This window comes from Platichthys flesus, chromosome 11, assembly GCF_949316205.1.
Source record: "Platichthys flesus chromosome 11, fPlaFle2.1, whole genome shotgun sequence".
Lineage (NCBI taxonomy): Eukaryota > Metazoa > Chordata > Actinopteri > Pleuronectiformes > Pleuronectidae > Platichthys > Platichthys flesus.
The window spans coordinates 14,867,800-14,890,590 of record NC_084955.1 but is presented as its reverse complement, the minus strand read 5'-3'; the positions used below and the strand labels follow the sequence as shown (position 1 = coordinate 14,890,590).

The following is a 22,791-nucleotide window of genomic DNA, read 5'->3' as shown; positions in this document are numbered from 1 at the left end:
CAAAAATCCAAATAATTTGCCGAAAAAAAAAAAATATATATATAAAGTGTTGTAGCGTAATGGTGACTGTACCTAGAAAGCAACAGAAGTGACGATAAAATCAAAGTTACATGATAAACTCATACTAAACATAAGTGGTTATGATAATGGGAATAGGTGATCTGTAGTAATTGTCATCACCATAGCTCATGTCACACAATTTGTCCGTGAGTGGTCATATTGCACATGGACAGTAATGCTACCCATGAATTTTAGAACATTGGACAAGATGGTGCATATCCCTTGCATGTTTAACGGTCTCTTGCTCGAATTAAGTTAACACCTTATGACGCTAAGGTACACATAGGGTGTTTCGGCTTTTTAATCACAAGACACCCTCTTCTAAGACAGGCCCGCCACAGGTTGATCAGACCTGGATGATATCCCTTTCATCCCTTTATGGTCTGGTGCAGGGCTGGTCCGTGGATCCCAAGCTGTCTGAGCAACCTCATGTTGCAATGAAACCCCTGCAGCGAACCTCCACAGGGCAAACTACTGCTTTCAAGCCACGTTGTTCTGCCCCAAATGCCATGACTGCATACCACAGCCTTTTTCCTCTCATTCATACATCATTAGCATCCTCCCAGGGTACTGTTAATTGGATGTTGGACCAGAGTATCAGGTCTGGTTGGAGTGATAGGGTGAGTAGGGTTGCCAGGTTGGGATTGAGATTTGCGTGCTGGTTAGATTCATTCACAGAATGACTTAAAAGCAGCAAAATCCGCGGGAACCCCACGGATCTGGCCGCAATGAGGAGAAAAAAAATGTAGGTTCTCAGATGTCCGACTGTCTTGAAGGCAGCATTAGTTGCGCTTGTCCCTCCACAGCCGCTGTAGTTTAATCTGGTGTTTCTGATCCACTGTCAATTGGAATTGCTTATATTTTGAAAATGGGAAAGCTCGTGTGCACCTCGCTTGTAATAGCGGCCATCGCGGCGCTGTTGGGAGAGAGGATCGTCAACCTGAGGTGAAGTACAAAGAAAAGACAAGTGTGTGTGGTGACCAAGTTTGCTTCCTGTGGAGATAAAGTTGAGTTCAGGCAGCTTGTGTTGAACCCTCTGCAGGAAAAGGGCCCTCGCCTCCAGAGAGCTGCTGCAGAATCACCTGCCCAACTGTGTTGCGTTAAAAAACCTGGGTGAGTAGAGAGAATAATTACAAAATAAAAGCCAAACAAACAAATGTAAACTCAAAGTTAACAGCTGGACTGCGCTGCTTTCAGATTCTGGCTCGGAAGACATCACGATCCTGGCCGACGGACTCGCCTTTATCAGCACTGTGAGTGTTTGATTTGCTGAGCAGCCAAGTTGATCTGAGGTTGAACAAACAGTCACTGAAGGAATTAAAGTCCTGCGGATCTAACACGAGACCAAACTTTTTTTTTTATGAGTAAAACTATAAGAAAACTAACCTTGTTCACAATAATCTTATGATATGCTGAATTCTTGTTTATTAAAAACCTTCTTGATTCCATATCAAACTATATTCACTATCCATAAAGGTCCATTTGCTCATGTGCTTTTCTCTTTTAGTCTACTTGACCCTCATTCATGACTTAAAGTGCAGGAAAAACATGCAGCTACTTAATCAGAGGCTTATTGCTTGTAGCTTCCGTTGTTTCTGGTTTAGCTTGGTCCAGTTCTACATACTTTTTATATCTTGTACCTATTTTAATCTCTTTTATTCTGCTCTAGTTAACCACTTCTATGTTCTGATTGGGCCTCTGTGTTGCGTTCAAAGACCCTGTACAGCACCTTGAATCTACCTCTGTGTATGAACTGTGCTTTATAAAAAACACCGCCTTCCCTTATAGCATTTTAGCATGTTTGATGTACCTCTATATTCTGTATTTCATGATTTAACTTTTTTATTAATTTCCTCTTACTTTTGTTGAGAACGTTGAGCAGCATTGTCTGTATGAAAGACGTTCGATACATTATTATTATCATAAATCTGGTGGTTGGTCTCCAATCAGTGGTGATTCTAGTTTTGCTGTGCAGAATTTCTTTTCATTAGTTTGACGTCTGTCTAATTTTATGTATTTCCAATATCTGTAGGGTCTGAAGAATCCTGGACGACCAGCCTCAGAGGGGCCAGGAAAGATCTTCTCCCTCGATCTACAAGACTCTCGGATGAAACCGGTGGAGCTGCGCATGCCAAGAAACTTTGACCTGGACTCATTCAACCCTCATGGCATCAGTGCATACACCAATCCCGCAGGTAAAAGTCACACCAGTTTACTACTACTCACCATTCTGTCTCAAAAGTTAAAAACCTAAGTGTAATGGCTTTGTGCTGGTCTTTCGACTTGATCCAGAAATAAAGACATTTCAGTTTTACTTATTTCCATTAATGTAACAGAGAAATTGATTTAATTTTCAGTTTCTGTGACTGGCTATAATCTGACTTGTAAAAGGGAAGTTTATATTTCGTGTTTGGTGGATATAAGCCTGTGTGTGCCTGTGTGGAGTATGTGGACAAACCTGTTATAATAGCTCCTGTGGGCCCTACTGAAATAGCTGAATAGCATTATGTTAATACTAGCCAAACTCACAAGTGTTTATGTGTACAAAGAATGCATGGGCCGGTTTTGTCTCCAGTGATCTGTTGTTGTTTTTTTACCATGCTTTCCTTGTTTCTCATCAGATGACACAATTTACCTGTTTGTTGTCAATCATCCACAACACAAAAGCCAAGTCGAGATCTTCCAATTTGTTGAGGACAACCACCTCCTTATGCACATGAAAACTATAAAGCATGAACTTCTCTACAGGTACAGTACAGTGACACCTACTGTCTGACTTACTGAGTCGTGAGCTTTAGTTCATCTGATATCTCTTGTCTTAACAAAGCTTAACAAAATTTTTTCATATCGTCCTCGACAAATAAACATTGTGTCATTTAAATAATGTTCAACATTCAGTTTTTCTTTCCAGTGTGAACGACATCGTTGCAGTGGGCGTGGACAGCTTCTATTCAACAAATGACCACTATTTCTCCCATGACATCCTGAAAAGTTATGTGGAGCCTGTTCTGGGACTGTCTTGGTCTAATGTTGTGTACTACAGTCCCACGGATGTGAAGGTCGTCTCTGACGGTTACTACTTTGCAAACGGAATCAACATCTCACCAGACAAAGGGTAGGAATGATCCTCAGATGTTGATAATTCATGCTTCACATGTTGGATTGCTTCATTGTTGTATTCTTTTTCTTATTTACAGACATATATATGTGGCAGATCTGTTTGGGCACAATGTTCATGTGTTGGAGCGAAAAGAAGACAATTCACTGGTCTCACTGAAGGTAAATAATTCAGACTTAAAGTATTATATTTAATTAAATCAGTGGGCTTCATCAGTATTACTATTCATAAATTCTGCTCTTCTTGTCTTTCTGTTTGTTGATTTGTTGATTTTGTTTTGTAAGCAAGGTTACACAAAAGTAATGGACAGATTTCAATGCAACTTTGTGGAAGAAGCTGTTAACTTTTTAGGAAAATTCAGGACATTATTTTCACCTTCATTCACTTTTAGAGAGAGGCCTTTATTTTGACATCTTAATTAATTTCCCAAGGAATAATTTATGCACCATGATGAAAAAATCTGGCATATCTGGTGCGCTCTACTACTATTCTAGTTGTTCATTATTGTAACTTAGATGAAGGTCTTACCATGTTTCGAGACAATTTACACATAAATGCCGGTAATTTCAAGTACCAAATCCTGTCGTGGTAGAATTGTCATTAATGGTTTATGGTAAATATCTCCTTCTGGTCCTGTCACCAGTCTGTGGCTCTGGGTTCTCTCTGTGACAACATTGAAGTCGACCTCGAAACAGGCGACCTGTGGTTAGGCTGTCACCCTAATGGATGGACATTTTTTTTGTTTGACCCCTACAACCCACCTGGATCAGAGGTTTGTCCTTTCACTTTTATCAGTTTTCATCTTGTGAGATGACCAACATTGCAATACCAGATATGTTTATGTTTAATTTCTGAACTTTTATTCTCTTTACTTAAACAGATGACCAATCGTTTTACCTGTTTTCCTCTTGTTATAATTCTTTCTCCTGTGTGATTGTTTTGTGCAGGTCATCCGCGTCCAGAAGATTCACTCGGACCAGCCGGTGGTGACTCAGGTGTACGAAGACGATGGTCGTGTGCTCATGGGTTCGTCTGTAGCAGCAGCATATGGGGGAAAGTTGCTCATTGGCACTGTGTTCCACAAAGCCCTGGTCTGTGATCTGGAGTAGGCAATGACTCTCCTCTTTGCAAGGCGCGGACAATGGTGATTTGAATGATGATTTACATAAATCACAGCATTCGTATGTGGAAAATGCAGTTGTTGTTTTTTTCGTGGAAGGAAAATGGATGCATTTCGTGGATATATCAGCATTTTTTGCAAATGGTTGTAGATACTGAACTGACCAACTACTTGAACCTTGTGAAATAAGTCCTTAAATTTTCAATAAAAATATGTAAAAAGTTTATATTGCTGCTTTGCCGTTAATCATGAAAATCATTTTTTACTGAACATCACAGTACTTTAAGTCATTACTTTGCCTGTCCTTAAGAATGCAAAACTGCATAGATCTATAGATTAGTTTTCCCTTTATGACTTAGCTAAATTATGATCAGTCACAAGTCATACATCCTACATTTGTTGTCATCAACTGACTAAATTTGTAGCAGATAAAAGAAACCTAAGAAGACATAATGGGCCTTGAGGCCTCGACAAGAAAAGGAGGGGCGAGGGAGATAATAAAGGTGACACACCTGTGAGGAAAAAAAGGAGAGGGAAAACTCAAACAAAGGCAGCATGGAGTTGAAACAGGTGAGACAGTGTCTGTAGGAAGGAGAGCTAAACAACAGATAAACTAGTTTAAAGAAAGTTGACCAAGAACTAAATGGAGTTATTGCACCAACGTCCTGGACCATGAGGAACTGAAGCTAATCCCTGGAGCCGGAAGTGGATTTTAAACCCATCTAACCTGCTGTCCTGGATGGAACAAACCAAATAAGTCTCAATTTTGACACTCTCCTGGCTTCACCGAGTTTTCCTGGCTCTGGAAAATTCACCCCTCATCTCCCCTCTACCTTGAGATAAAGGCCCCCCCATAACCAAGAACAAACATTTCCCTTACTACACCTTTTCATTGGACTCGAACTCCCCTCTCCAACAAAACCCCACACACACACACAAACAAACACTTGAACCTGAACTCTTAATGGAAGTTTCTTTCTCCTGTTTTTTGAAGGGACGGTTAATTGTTCTTATTTTGAAATTAATTTGATTGCATGGAGTACTGGATATTTTGGTCAAAATAATTATTTTTCAGTTTATCCATCGTACCTATTTGATTTGATGTTAACTTGAGTGAATAATTTAATTGAAGATATTTTGATTAACCGAATTTATGGCTTGTGATTTATTTTCCTCTGTCTTGTGTAGTTAGGTAAATGAGCTATCCGGGTTACCTCTCGTACCGGGAGATATTATACATTTTGACATGTGAAGAATCCCTGTCTGGAGCCCAACTCTTTTATTTTTTCAATTTAGAAAACCTACGCTACAAACTGAACGAAGAACACAAAGTAAATTCTGGAGCACTTTATTTAAAGTGGCTCGACTCTTGTCAACACATGAATTTGGTTTACGAGTTGCTCAAATCCACTTGTGTTCGCAGGTCCCATCGTTAAGGTGTTTTTGTCATGTGTAATTGCAAATAAAAATGGATTGTGAAGCTCCACAGGGCAAACTACTGCTTTCAAGCCACGTTGTTCTGCCTCAAATGCCATGACTGCATACCACAGCCTTTTCCTCTCATTCATACATCATTAGCATCATCCCAGGGTACTGTTAACTGGGTGTTGGACCAGAGTACCAGGTCTGCTTTGAGGGATAGGGTGACCCGGTTGGTATTGAGATGTGCGTGCAGGTGAGTCATTCACAGAATGACTCAAAAGCAGCCAAATTCCGCGGTAAATCCATGGACCTGGCAACCCTGAGAAGAAATTGAAGTAAGGTTCTCAGATGTCCGACTGTCGTGAAGGCAGCATTAGTTGCGCGTATCCCTCCCCAGCCGCTGTAGTTTAATCTGGTGTTTTCGATCCGCTGTCAATTTGAGTTGTTCATAATTTGAAAATGGGAAAGCTCGTGTGCGCCTCGCTTGTAATAGCGGCCATCGCGGCGCTGTTGGGAGAGAGGATCGTCAACCTGAGGTAAAGTACAAAGAAAAGACAAGTGTGTGTGGTGACCAAGTTTGCTTCCTGTGGAGATAAAGTTGAGTTCATGCAGCTTGTGTTGACCCCTCTGCAGGAAAAGGGCCCTCGCCTCTATAGAGGTGCTGCAGAATCACCTGCCCAACTGTGTGGCGTTAAAAAACCTGGGTGAGTAGAGAGAATAATAACAAAATAAAAGCCAAACAAACAAATGTAAACTCAAAGTTAACAGCTGGACTGCGCTGCTTTCAGATTCTGGCTCGGAAGACATCACGATCCTGGCCGACGGACTCGCCTTTATCAGCACTGTGAGTGTTTGAGTTGCTGAGCAGCCAAGTTGATCTGAGGTTGAACAAACAGTCACTGAAGGAATTAAAGTCCTGCGGATCTAACACGTGACCAAACTTTTTTTTTTATGAGTAAAACTATAAGAAAACTAACCTTGTTCTCAATAATCTTGTGATATGCTGAATTCTTGTTTGTTAAAAACCTTCTTGATCCCATATCAAACTATATTCACTATCCATAAAGGTCCATTTGCTCATGTGCTTTTCTCTTTTAGTCTACTTGACCCTCATTCATGACTTAAAGTGCAGGAAAAACATCCAGCTACTTATTCAGAGGCTTATTGCTCGTAGCTTCCGTTGTTTCTGGTTTAGCTTGGTCCAGTTCTAAATTCTTTTTATATCTTGTACCTCTTTTAATCTCTTGTATTCTGCTCTTGTTAACCTCTTGTTAAATACCCTGTACAGCACCTTGAATCTACCTCTCTGTATGAAATGTGCTTTATAAATAGCACTGCCTTCCCTAATAACATTTTAGCCTGTTTTATTGTTTTGTGTTCATCTATATGCTTTTCTGTATTTCATGATATAACTTTTTTTCTTCATTTTCTACTTTGTAAAGAATGTTGAGCAGCATTGTCTGTATGAAAGATGTTTTATAAATTATTATTATCATAAATCTGGTGGTTGGTCTCCAATCAGTGGTGATTCTAGTTTTGCTGTGCAGAATTTCTTTTCATTAGTTTGACATCTGTTTAATTTGATGTATTTCCAATATCTCCAGGGTCTGAAGTTTCCTGGACTACCAGCCTCAGAGGGGACAGGAAAGATCTTCTCCCTCGATCTACAAGACTCTCGGATGAATCCGGTGGAGCTGCGCATGCCAAGAAACTTTGACCTGGACTCATTCAACCCTCATGGCATCAGTGCATACACCGATCCCACAGGTAAAAGTCACACCAGTTTACTACTACTCACCATTCTGTCTCAAAAGTTAAAAACCTAAGTATAGTGGCTTTGTGCTGGTCTTTCAAGTTGATCCAGAAATAAAGACATTTCTGTTTTACTTATTTCCATTAATATAACAGTGAAATTGATTTAATTTTCAGTTTCTGTGACTGGCTATAATCTGACTTGTAAAAGGGAAGTGTGACAGAGTGTGCCTGTGTGGAGTATGTGGACAAACCTGTTATAATTGCTCCTGTGGACCCTACTGAAATAGCTGAGATTGTTCAACCTGGGTTTGTTTGTATTGTACGAAATCAGTACATTCGCATTATGTTAATACTAAACAAACTCACAAGTGTTTGTGTACAAAGAATGCATGGGCCGGTTTTGTCTCCAGTGATCTGTTGTTGTTTTTTTACCATGCTTTCCTTGTTTCTACTCAGATGACACAATTTACCTGTTTGTTGTCAATCATCCACAACACAAAAGCCAGGTCGAGGTCTTCCAATTTGTTGAGGACAACCACCTCCTTATGCATGTGAAAACTATAAAGCATGAACTTCTCTACAGGTACAGTGGCACCTACTGTCTGACTTACTGAGGCTTAACAAAAAACTCTCATATTGTACTCGACAAAATAAACATTGTGTCATTTAAATAATGTTCAAATTCAGTTTTTCTTTCCAGTGTGAATGACATCGTTGCAGTGGGCGTGGACAGCTTCTATGCAACAAATGACCACTATTTCTCCCATGACATCCTGAAAAGTTATGTGGAGCCTGTTCTGGGACTGTCTTGGTCTAATGTTGTGTACTACAGTCCCACGGATGTGAAGGTCGTCTCTGACGGTTACTACTTTGCAAACGGAATCAACATCTCACCAGACAAAGGGTAGGAATGATCCTCAGATATTGATGATTCATGCTTCACATGTTGGATTGCTTCATTGTTGTATTATTTTTTTTATTTACAGACATATATATGTGGCAGATGTGTTTGACCACAATGTGCATGTGTTGGAGCGAAAAGAAGACAATTCACTGGTCTCTCTGAAGGTAAATATTTCAGACTCAAAGTAATATTTGTCAGTCAAAAGTAATGGACAGATTTCAATGAAACTATGTGGAAGAAGCCATCAACTTTTGGGTCAAATTCAGGATGTGATTTCCCTTTCATTAACTTTGTGAGTAACGCCATTATTGTTACATATGACAACTGTAGGCTAGCACAGGCTCCTATCATGTTTGGAAGGGGAGGGTAAGGTGAGGGGTCTTCAGCTGCAACATTAAACTTCACCACTAAATGTCACTTAATTCTACACACTGAACCTTTTTAATGTAAGGGTTTTTGGGCTTCGGCAGAGCTGTTCGCTCTACTACTATTCTAGTTGTTCATTATTGTAACTTGGATGAAGGTCTTACCATGTTTCGAGACAATGGTTTATGGTAAATATCTCCTTCTGGTCCTGTCACCAGTCTGTGCCTCTGGGTTCTCTCTGTGACAACATTGAAGTCGACCTCGAAACAGGCGACCTGTGGTTAGGCTGTCACCCTAATGGATGGAAACTTATCATGTTTGACCCCAACAACCCACCTGGATCAGAGGTTTGTCCTTTCACTTTTATCAGTTTTCAACTTGTGAGATGACCAACATTGCAAAACCAGATATGTTTTTACGTGTTTAATTTCTGCACCCTGATTCTCATTACTTAAACAGATGACAAATCGTTTTTTACCTGTTTTCCTCTTGTTATAATTCTTTCTCCTGTGTGATTGTTTTGTGCAGGTCATCCGCGTCCAGAAGATTCACTCGGACCAGCCGGTGGTGACTCAGGTGTACGAAGACGATGGTCGTGTGCTCATGGGTTCGTCTGTAGCAGCAGCATATGGGGGAAAGTTGCTCATTGGCACTGTGTTCCACAAAGCCCTGGTCTGTGATCTGGAGTAGGCAATGACTCTCCTCTTTGCAAGGCGCGGACAATGGTGATATGAATGATGAGTAACATAAATCACAGCATTCGTATGTGGAAAATGCAGTTTTTTCTTATGCCCGTGGGAGGAAAATGAATGCATTTTGTTTTCCAGACTTCTTCATGGTTGTGGGCATTTCAGCCTTTTTTGCAAATTGTTGTAGACACTGAACTGACCAACTACTTGAACCGCTGTGAAATAAATTTTTTTTTTGTTTATAAAAATATGCAAAAAGCTCATTGCTGCCTTGCCGTTTATCATGAAAATAATATTTTACTGGATACTTTTTACTGAACATCACAGAACTTTAAGGCAGTACTTTGTGTGTCCTAAAGAATGCTTAGCTGCAAGAATCTATAAATTAGTTTTTCCTTTATGAATCATCTACATTATGATCGGTCATGAGTGATACATCTTACATTAGTTGTAATCAACTGACTAAACTGAACGAAGCACACTCTGGTGGAGATTGAACTCCGAGGAGAGCCGGGCCTCGGCTCATTCAACCCTTTACGTGACGAAATGTTAACACAGATGTAATGGACTAGACAAAATTTTGAGCATCTCAACTATAAAACAACGCAGAAAGGGTCTGTGCACAAAATGATCCCCCCCTCAATAATAGAATAAAAATGAATCAAATAGTGAAAATCTGAAAATTAAGCAATACACCTCATGTTCCCCAATTAATTAATTAAAATTCAGTTAAATGGATAGTCTATTGTTATTTACACTGATTTTGTGTCGGTGTCTGTAAAGGACTGTACTGTAATGTTTGTAGTCTGTAGCTGTAGCTGTAGACATGAAGTGTTCTGGTCCCTTTTAGAAATGTTGTATTGAAAGATCTGGATGGATATGGGTTCAAAAAATAATAAAAAACAATCTTTATTCAACGTTTGCAAGAAGAGAATTGGGAGGGTGGCTGTGACTGAGGGCTAGAGCAGTCGTCATACTGTCGGCAGTTCGAGCCTCAGTCTTCCCCACCTGCATGCCAAAGTTTCCTTGGACCAGATACTGAGGCCCTAAATGGCCCCTCATAGATCAGAATCAGAATCCTTTTTATTGCCATGTATATTTTCACATACAGGAAATTGCCTTGGTGTGGTTGGTTCACTGTACAAACAATAGAAAAACAACAATAGAAAAACATAAACAGTAAGAGAATTATGGGCACGTGCGGTTCTAAGGTGCAGAGATTGGTGATAGTGCCAATAATATTTAGTTAAAAAAAAAATTGCGAGGGGGGGTCAGCAGAGTCAATGTGATGCAGGGGGCTTGTTTGTGAGCCCAACTGCAATAGGTGAAAAAACTGTTCAGGTGATGCAAGGTTTTAGTCCTGATGGCCCGGAACCTTTTTCCGGATGGGAGTCTCTGGAAAAGGTTGTGACCGGGATGGGAAGGATCAGCAATGATCTTACCTGCACTCTTACTAGTCCTGGAATGGAACAGGTCTAGGAGAGCCGGCAGGTCACAGCCGATGACCTTCTCGGCTGACCGAATGATGTGCTGCAGTCTGCCCTTGTCCTTGGCAGTGGAGGCAGCAAACCAGACTGTGATTGATGAGGTGAGGATGGACTCAATGATGGCTGTGTAGAACTCAACCATCACTTTCCGCGGCGTGTTGAATTTCCTCAGTTGCCGCAGGAGGAACATCCTCTGCTGGGCCTTCTTGATGGCGGAGGTGATGTTCTCCGTTCACATCAGGTCCTGTGCAATGATCGTCCCCAGGAATCTGAAAGACACAACTGTTTTAACTGGGGAGTTGCCCATGGTGAGGGGGGCGGTTTGGGCTGGGCTCCTCCTGAAGTCTGCTACCATCTCTAAAGCGTTCATCTCCAGGTGGTTCTGGCTGTACCAGGAAGCCTGGCTGTTAACGTCTTCTCTATAGGCAGCCTCGTCCACTTTGGAAATGAGTCCAATAAGGGTGGTGTCGTCGGCTAACTTCAGGAGTTTGACAGAGGGGTGGCTGGAGGTGCAGTTGTTGGTGTAGAGGGAGAAGAGTAGAGGAGAGATCACACAACCTTGTGGGGCTCCAGTGCTGATGGTCCGGGTCTCAAGAAGTAAGTGATCCACCTGCAGGTGGGCTCAGGCACGCTCAGCTGTGTCAGCTTGTCCCGGAGAAGAGCTGGGGAGATTGTGTTGAATGCGGAGCTGAAGTCCGAAAACAGGATCTTGGCATAGGTGCCGGTGGAGTCGAGGTGCTGGAGGATGAAGTGGAGTCCCATGTTGACTGCATCGTCTACGGACCTGTTGGCTCTGTAGGCAAACTGCAGTGGGTCGAGTAGGTGGTTTGTTATGGTCTTGAGGTGTTGTATGTTGTAAACACTAATTGTAAGTTTGTCTGGATAAAAGCGTCCGCCAAATGGGTTGTGTGTTTCAATAATGGAAGATTTGCATGATATAATGCTGTTGTGAAGATGGAGGCTGTTAAACAGTCAACCCTTGAATTGCACGGATGCAGTTTGTCCACTTGACAACATTATTGTTTTACCCTTTTTCATCTTTGTCCATGACCCAATCTTCCTTTACTTTGGATATTGAGAACCTACTTTCCCCTCCGCCCGCCTGCTGTACAGTCTGTTCTTCTGCAGCGTCTTTGGCAGGTACAGTGAAGAAGATTCCCTCATTTTCTGGTTCAAATGGACAACTGTCTATGTTCTCCATGCTACCTGCCGTCCTTGCACATTCTGGAGGCTCCCTACCTCTGTTGCTCTCTTGTGGCGGATGCTCCTCCTCTTGATCCAATTTTGCGGTCATTAACACCTGACTGATGCTGATCATGTGTTTGTGTTTCGGCGAATGATCCAGGGTACGGATGGCCAGGATGTCGCTGCAGCTCTTAGAGCGGTTTACTTTCTCTTCAGGGTTTCTTTTTTTTGCCTTACTTCCAATATCGTGTATGACGGTGCTGTAGTCCTCCCCGTTTTCAGACATGAAGTTGAAGATGTCGATGACGGACCGCTTTATTTCTGGGTTCTGCTTTTCCCCTTCTGGCTGGGGCTCCTCGTCATCTAAGTGTCGGTACCTGTGTCGTCTTTGCTTGAACTTCTTGTGAGCTTTCACTACCATGTGGACGTTCCAGCTGAAGAACAGCGACAGCCAGGCCAGGCCCATATAGATCCATATCTCTGCAAATGTTCTGTACAGTCTTGGGTACTCTATGTTTGGATTGACGCCTGAAATGGAAATAGAAGCATGGAATGGCATTACTTTCATTACAAAGGGAACAAAAGAAGTCCAGATGTACAATGACCTCAGAGAAATTATCTAAATCAAGTCGTAAAAGAAACCTACCTGCCACATAATCTCCAAAACCAACCGTTGTGAGAGTGATGAAAGAGAAGTAGATGCCTTCCAGGTAGCTCCATCCTTCGATAGACATGAAAACAAACGGAGGGATCACCAGGTGCACGAACACCCCCCATAACAGGAACAAGGCTGTACAGGTTAACTGGACCCTTTTCTGACACGAGGAAGAAAATATAAACGTTATTTTGCAGCATTCAGATAAACACTCACTCCACCATTCGGTAATTTCTTACCACTGAGACGCCTCTGCGGATCAGAACCTGGGACAGACGCTTGGCCCTGTCTCCAAAGAATGAACCCAGCTCGCTTATCCATACCAGACATAGGGGGATCCCACACAAACCGTACAGGATGCAGAACACACGACCACCTTCAGTCTTGGGTGCGACATTGCCATAACCTGTGGATGACAAGAGAAAACGTTGAATCACAGCACGGAATATGGACTTTTTTCTTTTTTAAAGGTTATATAAATAGGGTTTCCCCCTGGTTCATAAGAAGTTAAAAAAAGTCCATTGATTATATTTACCCTTATGAAATGCTACTTTAAGGAAATTTTTTGGCCATGCATAGTTTTCAGTTGTTTCTTAATAGATATTAGCATATTGTCATAGAAATACAAACAAGACCAACATGGAACATATAAACTACAAACACCTCGGACAGATCTTAGTGCAGTAAACTCAGCTTGTGGGAAAAGACATGGATGCCTTCCTTTTATAACTTTGCAAAATGACTGAGCAAATCAGGGGTCATTCTCTACAGGGCTTTGTTCACCTTATCTTCAATGAAGTGTAAGCAACTCTCTGATATCCTTTCATATCAGTATTTGACGTAGATATTTTTACCGAATGCTATCACACTTTATAACGACTCCCCTATGAGCAGAGAGAGGAGAATCATCTTTTTTAGCTGCAATGCAAATATGTTATACTGTTCACTAACCTGGCAATGCCTGGCACAAATGCAAATTCCTTTTTATTCTATCTATTTATTTATCTGGCTTTAACATTTTAAGTCTGCACACAGATTATGGTTTTCTGAAGCTCTAGTAAAATAAGAATAATTGTCAGGCTAATACAAACATTTAAATGAGAAATGTTGACATGTGTGAGCCAGATGGTTAAAGTAAACATTAGAAATATATTTAATGTGAATTGAATTCATAGTAGCTACTATACTGCATTCCAGGTCTACACATACAAACCTATGGTAGTGACAATGGTGGCAGCGAAAACGACCGAGTTGACCCAGTCCCACGTGTTGCGATGTTTCTCGCCAGTGATGGTCACACCTTGACCTGCAGCTTCCGACACGATCTGTGGTGAATACACAGTAAATCACACATTTCACACACGACTGTAACAACTCTAATCTTTTCGACAGTCCTCTACAACTTGGGCTCAAAGTCATTTCCTGTGCTGCCATTTGCAGCTGGACACACCTTTTGCAAACATTCAAATATCTCTGGAGCAGGGACACATGCGCAATAATGTCCGGTCCTGATTAAATAATACAACTTTGTGACTCTTCTTTAGAGAAATTCGGGCGGAAACAGAAGAAGCTTTTACGAGCTGTGTTGTAACCTGATCCGTTTCAGGCCTGATGCTTGTTTTCTTTTCGTGATCAGGAAAAACAAGTCCTGATGTGTCCTGAAGCGCACTGGCGACCCACCTCTCACTTAATCTTGCACAATGTGTGTCGGCTTAAGTTGTCAACGGTCACTGAAACACTGTCTCATACAGGCTAATACCTGCACTTTGGTTTTACATGATTACTTTTAACGTCTTAACAGGTTATGGGAGCTCCTCGATTTGTTGGTCAATCATGCGTAAAGTTACAAAAAGTAGGTTTAATTTGACTTCCCCTCCTTCAGGATGAATGGGGAACTCTGTTCGTATCCGTCGTAAACTGAAAACAGATGGGTTCATACCTCCAAAATGTCATCCAGCGCTTCTTTAGACAAGCAGGTATACTTCTTTAAAACGTTTTCTTTCTGCAGGGTATATCTGTCTCTGGCCGAGATCCAGTTGGGCTCTTCGAGAATCTGGAATATCGCGGCCCCGACCGATAGGTAGAAAATAATACATGAGGTCAATAACGGCCCCTTATCGGCCATATTCACGTCACAACATCAGTGGGACGACGCGGACCGGTTCCTATTCGTCCACAGGAGGGCTGGTGCTGCGAGTCCTGCCCGCCCTGCTGCTGCTTCTCTTCCTGGTGAAAAACTAAGAGCTGCCTCCAGGCTCCTGCTCTCTGTGGAGACTCACCTCTATTGTTCACGTATAGATCCATAACCATAGAAACTGTAACATAACGTCACATAATGACGTCAATCCTAAAACCAACTGTAGGATTAAATGTAACTTTACATTATTCCATTATCACCCTGTTGGTAATTACTAGTGGACAAAATGAAAAAGGTTTAATTGTTTCATTTTTCATTCACTAAATATTTTGGGTGAAGCCAAATTCAGTGGTGGGGTGATTATAAATAATAATCATAATAAATTTCCTTCAATGTCACAAAGTGCTTTAGAATGAATGATTAGAATAAAACATTGGGAGAAAAAAGAGAAATAAAGTAGATACATTTTTGTTCAGTGGGGGAGCAAAGTCCATAATGTGGGGGCTCTAATAATGAATTACTGAGAATTTTTTATTCAACAACAGAAATATACTTTTATAAGTCAAAAAGTAGTATAGTATAGTTAAAAAAATATGTTTCCAGTAAATATGCTAATTGTAGCAAATATTCTATAAGTATTCAAAATAAAATCTTGTGATTAATAGTCCATTGTTGAATATAAATTTGATATTATTTAATTACAGTTATTGATGAGTTTTGTGTACATTCGTTTGTACATCCATTCTATCTATCTATCTATCTATCTACCTATCTGTCTGTCTGTCTGTCTGTCTGTCTGTCTGTCTATCTGTCTAGCTAGCAAATACTTTCATCCATCCAAGGCACTCAGCAGGGGGCAACAGATACTGTTTGTATTCAAGTGTGTGAACATGTGTGTGTTGGTGATGACGGTTGCTCTTATCTCTGTGCAGAGGGCTGGAGTTCAGTCTGAAGAGTTAACCACACTGGGTGTTCCCTGGCTGTTCTGCGTGATAATGGATGAGAGGTGCTGTCTACTGTGTGACAATTTATGGGCTACTCCATCTATCCATCCATCCATCCGTCCATCCATCCATCTATCCGTCCATCCATCCATCCATCCATCTATCTATCCATCATCCATCTATCCATCTATCCATCTATCCATCTCTCCATCCATTCATCTACTCATCTATTAATCCTCAATTTGTCAGAGATTTTACAGAATTACCTGAGTAGTGTAGGATTCTGAAAGTCAGGATATACAATTGCACTTATCATGTTTAAGGTCAGATTCCTTACTTACTGTGACACTGTGAACATTGGACTCTGTGTTTTACTGTGACAGATGTCCCAGCTGTGACAGATGTTCCAGCTGTGGCAAATGTGAGTCTGAGGTCTACTGCCACCTCTGGGATTTCACTCTTCTTTTCTCAAGGGACATCCTGGGTCATCAAATGGAGGTGTTCCATTTTAACAAATGCACACTGTGATATTAACCTGAGAGTAGTCAGTAGGTAATGATTCGATCTAGTTTAGAAGTTTATTTATCAACATACTCATCTAAAGCTTTGTGTTAAATGTTGAAAAATACTGAAACTGGAGCACTCTCCGATACACAGCTGAAAATTTTTCACAAGGTCATAATTTATTAGTAATGTACCACACCCCTGTTTTGGAAGGACACAGAAAAAAGCAGTAGTGATCATGTATTTTAGTGAAGAGACATGAGAAGCAGCCACTATCTCGACCAATCAATTACTCAAATCCAATAACAATAACTACCACACTAACAACTGTTAGTTTGGTTTAGTTCCTCCAGGTGATTATAAAAATAAGTACGTATGTGTACTCACAGTGAAGTACTTCCTAAACATAATAGGCAGCCACTTCCCTTCACCTCCACACATGCACACACGAACAGCGGCTCCCCCGTGTGGAGCCACCAGTACCGTTTGAAAACAAGTGGGTGCACATGAAAGGGGGCGGATTTAATATTTTTTCTTATCTGACACTTATTTGTGAAGTACTGTAAAACTGAGAGAAAAGCCTGAAGTCGATCTAATTCTTAATGTTTGAACACACATTATTGTTAAATGAATCAGAATTGGAATTATTTTTATTGCCATGTATATTTGCACATACAGGAAATTGCCTTGGTGTGGTTGGTGCACTGTACAAACAAAAATATAAAAACAGCAATAGAACAACCATATATACAGTAAGTTAGTTATGGGCACGTGCGGTTCTAAGGTGCAGAGATTGGTGATAGTGCCAATAATATATAAACAAATGCAGCAGAAGAGTTGCCTCTATTTTGTACAAAAAGGGCATTGTTCATTCAAAAGATAGAACACTATTCTCATCACTTTTCCTTTGGTGCATTTAGCCTATATAATGATCTGCGGATTATATCATTTATACATGTATGTCTAAAGAACAGCTAGAAAAGAGGTGGAAGGTGAAATGCAATTAGAACTGGGAGAGGGGCTCCAGCAAATCAAGTTCATCTGAAGCTTCTGTCCAGAACAGCGCAGTCCTAGGAATATATAGGAACAGTTATAATACAGTGCAGAACCCTGCCAGGCCTCTAGTAGAGTATCAGAAAAGACATAGACATAATATTATTACATTTAGCTGCCGCTTTTATCCAAAGCGACTGACAATAAGTGCATTCCACCATGAGGGTACAAACCCAGGACAACAAGAACCAAGAAAGTTAAATTTCTTCAAAAAAGCAAAACTACAAAGGGCTATAAGTAAGTGCCATTTATGTGCTACTAAATTGTTAGTTTCAAAATGTTGTTCAAGGTATGTTTTTAGTTTGCGGCGGAAGATTTGTGAACTTTCTTAATATATCAAAAATATAAATGATAATCAAATCAAATAAAATGAAAAGAAGGCCAAAGAGAAGAGATGTGTGGGGCACATTCAACATGGAGTGGTACGTCCAGGAGCAGCTGAGCTCAGCTCTCCAGGGGGTTCTGTGGAATGAGCATGACGCAGGTGTAATATGGTTCCTCTTCTTCTTTCCTTTTCATGTCTGAAAATGGCTTTTGACTAGCATGGGGGGGTTGCTAAAGCTATGGCCCTCAAAATGTCTGTGCACGTCCCTGCCCTCGAGGTTATCCCCTTATCAGCATTGCGACCACAAGCTCCAAAACAAGAACCATGTCACCTGACGCCTCCAGGGCGTGAGACATGATTCAGGTCAGCGCTAAACACCTTAAGATGTGTCTAGGTAACAAATCCCTTGGCTGTGAGGATGCATCTGGCTCTGAAGTGTAATCTGTGACGGTGGGAAGCTGCAGCCTCCACCTCCACCTCTGATCTCCTCCACACTTAGCTCTCCTCCTCCCCACCCCTTCTCGCTGCTTCGTCATTCGCTGCTGCGTCACCGCCTCCGTGAGGAAACACCGACCGAGCGTCTTCGGGTTCCTGTTTGGAGGAAGCACCGGAACCGCGGCGCCCAGGTGGAGCAGGAGGGTGAACACACAGGTAGGTCCCCTTCACACCGCCGCTGCCATCTTTATGACCCGCACTTTTTGTATTTGCTTCTTCTTCCTCTTCTTCCAGCGACTCGTGTGGAGTTCACCGCGGTGTCGTATTCAGAGGGATTATGTCCAACGCGACAGGGTCAGAGGCTATTTGTGCTGTTAGCCTACATACAAACCAACACACAGGACTCCTAACATGATGTGGTGTTGGAGGACATGACTTTAAAATAGGTGGTCGACTTTTTGTCACGTTTCATCAGCTCCGGAGACGCCTGGGCACCAAAACACTTTGATAAACCAGATAATAGACTTTACCCAACAAGTCTTATCACGTGAGACAACATTTAAAAAGCCTTGTAGGAATCATATAAGTGCACAGGTTGGGAAGGACGATATGGGATCTGACAATCTATCAGTTGATTTCGATAATTATCACGATAAATGGCTCATTTGCATTTTTTCTTAGTTTAAATACTGAGTCTTTCTTCCTATCTTTCTTATCTTCGCAGATAAATGTGGTCTTCCCCATGTTTACAATCTGTATAAGCATTATATATATATATATATATATATATATATATATATATTGGGCCTGTTTTGGTTTCCCCTCAGTTTTTTCTGTTATCAAGATGATGCCGGAACTATGTTCTTTACTCTCACAGAACTTTTAATGTTCAGATTCAGACCCTTCAGCTATGTGAAAAATGTATAGCTGTTTCATTATCTAAATAGCACCATTCAAAACACCGTCACAAGGTGCTTTGCCAGTCAAAATGAGGATTTGAAAGCAATTTGAAGATCAATCTGCTTTAGACCACAGAGGACCACAACTGGTAAGTTCAGAGATAGTAAATAAATAAATAGAAATAGAAAGTTGAAAGGGACCCTAGACTCCATGTCCTGAGAAAGACAGATTTAGATGAGCATGAGGAGACAGATCTCCTCAGGTTGTTCAATATGCAAACCAAATGGTCACCTGAATTCTCTGTGATGTCGCCTATATGATTTAACTCTGTCAAATTAGTCACATTAATAAAATTAAACGTGTTACTGCTCTGACTCTTTCTCTCTCTGTCTCTCTCTCTGCCTCTGACCTGCTCACACTCTCTGGGACTGACCGTGCTTTGAACAATGGCCTTCTACACGGACATGATGTGAGTATCAAATACCATTTAAGCTCCATTGTCGCCATGATCCCACTCAACCATTGAATATATGGATTTACTCGTGTTTTTCCGTACAACACATACGTAGTAACAATTGTTTGACCTTCATAAAAACTATACACAGAGATCAGTTCAGTTGAACATGATCATTTTAATGACATTACACTGTTCAGTTGCAGATAAACATATAATTTTATATTCAAAGCTTTTCAATCGTTCAAAAATATTGTTGTAAATTGAATCTTGATTAATTTGATGTGATGGAATTTGACTGCAGATTCCATTAGTATCCTCTGCATTGCATTGTATAAACTGCAGATGCCTGTTTAAATGGTGTCTAATCCTTGACTAAATTGAGTGAAAAGAGTATGCTATTGAGAGGGCTATTTCTCCACCATGATTATTTCTTCCTATGAGAAAAAAAAGTGTTTATTATTATTATTTTGTAATTCGGTTATAATTACAAATATATAACATTATTTGTGATGTTCTGGGTAAAAGTTATTGGGACAAATCATTGTGAAAGAATCCCAGTGAGAACCTTTAGCTGAGTTTATGGTGAATATTCTTTCTGACCTGCTGTCGTCCACATCAGACTGTTTTGGGAGGAGTAGAAAATATGTGTCACCCTCAGGCATCTAGACGCAAACACATCTTTATCTCTCATGAACACATGTTCCCAGCATGCATCACAGCTCGCTGTTAATGTAGAGTGGTATTGGCGGGGAATCCGTCTCTTGAGACAAATATTTAATGTTGGACTTAACTTTTTTTACTTTTTTTTTAACTCATATTTATATCCAGATTAGAATGTGTACTGGAAGATTTTCGAATTTGTTTTATGATGAAGTGCTGTAGAGTAAGAGAGAAATAGAAAGATAGTTTTAAAGTCCCATCACAGTATCTTTTTAGTCAGATCAGCAAAATGGTTGTAAAAAGGTCATTGAGTCACCATCTCTCCACCAGGTGGCAGTGTAATCTAAGACATTCTGAGAATTTGCAGTGGCGTCAGCTGATCAAACACAAACAACTTGCACTTAGCTGGACTTGACTGTAGGCTGCAATTTGTTCAGTGTGCTGTGAGGCCCGGTGCTCGGACCAGTCTTTTTTAAAGCTCAGACGAGATTCAAGTGTGTGAATATTCATATAAAATGATTTACTAATCAGTAACATTACTTTGCATCGTCTTTGGATGCAAATATTATGGTAGTTCAATAATAGGTGCAAAATTCTCTGAATTAGGTTGATGCACAGGACAAAGTTAATCTCCAAAACATCATATCCTGAATCTTTCCATTTGAGAAAACATCATGTTGTTAAATTAAAAGTCTCTAAGGTGTGAGACAGTTCAAGCTAAAGAAGAGAGTGGGGCGGAAACATGGAACATTCCAGGTTCATGAATTCTTCATAACATAATGGTGCTCTATGAATATTGATGCCCTGTTACCATCTATCCCGTTAGTGCTTTTGAGAGCTCAGATTCTGAGCACAAATAAAACCCCTGCAACAATGTCTCCAACACATGCACTCAAAATTCACATTTAAAGCATTTTCAGAGCGGCACATGTTGTTTTACATAAGATTCGGAGGGGAGGGGGAAGGCTGCACGGTGTGTGTGTGTGTTTGTGTGACGCGTACCCAGATGCGGTATTGAAAGTCAAAGGGAGATGAATTGGGTGGAAGTGGTATGGGACGTTATATAATCACTGAGTGATGGAGCCAGGGAGGGATAAAGATGTTCCAAACAAACATAACCCCAATGCACTCAGCTGGCATAAAGCTCTGCACTGTTGTGTGCGTGTGTGTGGGTGCGTGTGTGGATGTTCGCCTGTGACCAAATTGTGGGGGGGGGAGTGACAGAGGGGTAAAGAGAAAGTCAGTTTTTTGTGTGTGTGCTGCGTGAGTGAGTCGTCTCAGAGTCTGTGGCTCCAGTCTGTTGTTTTCTCAAGGGACAGTGGGTCTGTGAGTGCTGCTCCTCTTCTCCTCCCCTCTCCACCCTGTCTCTCCTCCCTCTCCTGGGTCCAGCTCGACACCTGCTCCTTGCAGTATAGGCGCAGGGCAGGGCAGGGGTTTCTAAGCAACTGGAGACGACGCAAGTGGCTTCACATAATCTTTGTTTGTGTCCCTCGCTCTTCCGCTCTTTTCTGACTTCCTCACTCCACCTGAAACCAAAGCAGAGGAAAACAGACAAATCAACTACGCCCAGAAGTCGGATTTTCCTTGTTTCTTCCCTATGTTCTCTGTCTCAGTAAATGTTTAACCTCACCATGTGTGAAAGCTCTGGCGTGCTGCTGATGTCTCGCTCTGTGAGCAAAGTCTAAAGAGAGGAAAAAAAATGCCATTATCGACTGTCACTGTGCTAGAGAGGTATCTTTCACTTTTCTTTCTTATCGTTAGGCTTCTCTCGTTTTTCTTGTAAACTGCTTTTGGACTTTAAAACAAGTCGAAATCGTCGGACTTTGGGGAAGTAACCTTAACACTGGTAAGACTTTTTCTTCAGTGAATGGCAGATAAATTGGCCAGAAATGGAATGTGACACTGCTGTGCACGCCACATGAACTTGTATCTGTGAGACAAAGGTGATGGTGCCTTACCCCATGAGGTTAGGAGAATAATGAACCCCCTCGCTTCCCCCCTTCTGCCTCTGTGAGCCCTAATGGGGTCAGGCAGATGGGTGGGGACCATGCCGGGGTCCGTAAAGACAGCTTCTGTGTGTGTGTGTGAGTGATTAGACGCACATGTTTGTTTTGCGATTTTAGATTTAGATAAGACGTGGTATCCTCATACACAGTATTTTCAGCTTTTACCACTTTCCACATTTAGAAGTGAGCCCCTCTCAATATCACTCCACTTGGCTCAGGGTTGCGCTGCTCACAGCCTCATACTGTGCAGATGAATGCCCCGTGTTGCTGCTTGAAAAAGACTGGGCCGGACTCACTGTTGTATTCCTGTCGCCTGTCTGCCTCCCTCCCTCCTCTTTTACGGACATTGCTCTTTGTTAATGATTGCACTCTCTGGCCTTCCTCCATGCCTGCTGGGACTTTTTGTAATGAGGCTTTGTGCATTGTTCCAACTCGGTGATGACTTGTGAATTCAAAGTGGACAATTGATATAAATATTTGCTGTGGTCCACAGAAAATATGCACTCGATGATGGTGGTGGAGAGAGCACATATGCAGATTTAGAAAGTTTAGGATTACTTGTGTAGATTACTGCAGGGATCTCAGAGTGAACGTGTGTTTCTCTAATGC

At 41.3% G+C, this 22,791-nt stretch overlaps 4 protein-coding genes and 1 long non-coding RNA gene across 9 annotated transcripts in view; 3 read left to right on the top strand and 2 right to left on the bottom strand.

The window, feature by feature from the left end:
- The first annotated feature begins 845 nt into the window (after nt 1–845).
- LOC133964503 (serum paraoxonase/arylesterase 2-like) lies at nt 846–4,522 on the top strand. The gene is made up of 9 exons (XM_062398640.1): nt 846–1,005; nt 1,103–1,173; nt 1,258–1,313; nt 2,093–2,255; nt 2,682–2,808; nt 2,972–3,175; nt 3,258–3,339; nt 3,822–3,950; nt 4,126–4,522. Exons 1-9 carry the CDS (start codon nt 929–931, stop codon nt 4,285–4,287), a joined length of 1,071 nt encoding a protein of 356 aa, XP_062254624.1. The 5' UTR covers nt 846–928; the 3' UTR covers nt 4,288–4,522.
- Nucleotides 4,523–6,082: 1,560 nt separating this feature from the next.
- Nucleotides 6,083–9,697, top strand: LOC133964502 (serum paraoxonase/arylesterase 2-like). The gene is made up of 9 exons (XM_062398639.1): nt 6,083–6,256; nt 6,354–6,424; nt 6,509–6,564; nt 7,325–7,487; nt 7,932–8,058; nt 8,176–8,379; nt 8,462–8,543; nt 8,964–9,092; nt 9,274–9,697. The coding sequence occupies exons 1-9, from the start codon at nt 6,180–6,182 to the stop codon at nt 9,433–9,435; spliced, it is 1,071 nt and encodes a 356-aa protein (XP_062254623.1). The 5' UTR covers nt 6,083–6,179; the 3' UTR covers nt 9,436–9,697.
- Nucleotides 9,698–10,318: 621 nt separating this feature from the next.
- Nucleotides 10,319–14,971, bottom strand: kcnk5b (potassium channel, subfamily K, member 5b). Its single transcript, XM_062398635.1, has 5 exons — nt 14,701–14,971; nt 13,975–14,086; nt 13,001–13,167; nt 12,753–12,921; nt 10,319–12,634 (listed from the first exon to the last, which is right to left on the bottom strand). Exons 1-5 carry the CDS (start codon nt 14,884–14,886, stop codon nt 11,946–11,948), a joined length of 1,323 nt encoding a protein of 440 aa, XP_062254619.1. The 5' UTR covers nt 14,887–14,971; the 3' UTR covers nt 10,319–11,945.
- Nucleotides 14,972–18,173: 3,202 nt separating this feature from the next.
- The window catches only part of LOC133964485 (uncharacterized), a 34,142-nt gene continuing 29,524 nt past the window's right edge, over nt 18,174–22,791 (top strand). The window contains exons 1-2 of one of the 5 annotated variants that reach the window (XM_062398607.1): nt 18,174–18,375; nt 18,454–18,513. The gene's annotated coding sequence lies outside the window, so the exon portion shown is untranslated. Of the gene's footprint in view, nt 18,376–18,453; nt 18,514–19,318; nt 19,529–21,687; nt 22,023–22,791 lie in introns of those variants that run through there. The other 4 variants (XM_062398609.1, XM_062398601.1, XM_062398598.1 and 1 more) reach the window with 4 other exon arrangements.
- On the bottom strand, nt 21,635–22,446 carry LOC133964517 (uncharacterized). Its single transcript, XR_009923792.1, has 3 exons — nt 22,135–22,446; nt 21,807–21,857; nt 21,635–21,702 (listed from the first exon to the last, which is right to left on the bottom strand). It is a non-coding gene; the product is annotated as an uncharacterized LOC133964517 (long non-coding RNA).

Bases quoted from the DNA above. Each gene is read 5' to 3' on its own strand.
- LOC133964503 (XM_062398640.1), top strand. From the start codon at position 929: ATGGGAAAGCTCGTGTGCACCTCGCTTGTAATAGCGGCCATCGCGGCG. The intron at 1,174-1,257 runs GTGAGTAGAGAG...CGCTGCTTTCAG, and splicing joins TGTTGCGTTAAAAAACCTGG to ATTCTGGCTCGGAAGACATC. The intron at 3,951-4,125 runs GTTTGTCCTTTC...TGTTTTGTGCAG, and splicing joins ACAACCCACCTGGATCAGAG to GTCATCCGCGTCCAGAAGAT.
- kcnk5b (XM_062398635.1), bottom strand. From the start codon at position 14,886: ATGGCCGATAAGGGGCCGTTATTGACCTCATGTATTATTTTCTACCTA. The intron at 12,922-13,000 runs GTAAGAAATTAC...TCCTCGTGTCAG, and splicing joins TCCGCAGAGGCGTCTCAGTG to AAAAGGGTCCAGTTAACCTG. The intron at 12,635-12,752 runs GTAGGTTTCTTT...TTTCCATTTCAG, and splicing joins TTTTGGAGATTATGTGGCAG to GCGTCAATCCAAACATAGAG.
- LOC133964502 (XM_062398639.1), top strand. From the start codon at position 6,180: ATGGGAAAGCTCGTGTGCGCCTCGCTTGTAATAGCGGCCATCGCGGCG. The intron at 8,059-8,175 runs GTACAGTGGCAC...TTTTCTTTCCAG, and splicing joins AAGCATGAACTTCTCTACAG to TGTGAATGACATCGTTGCAG. The intron at 8,380-8,461 runs GTAGGAATGATC...TTTTATTTACAG, and splicing joins AACATCTCACCAGACAAAGG to ACATATATATGTGGCAGATG.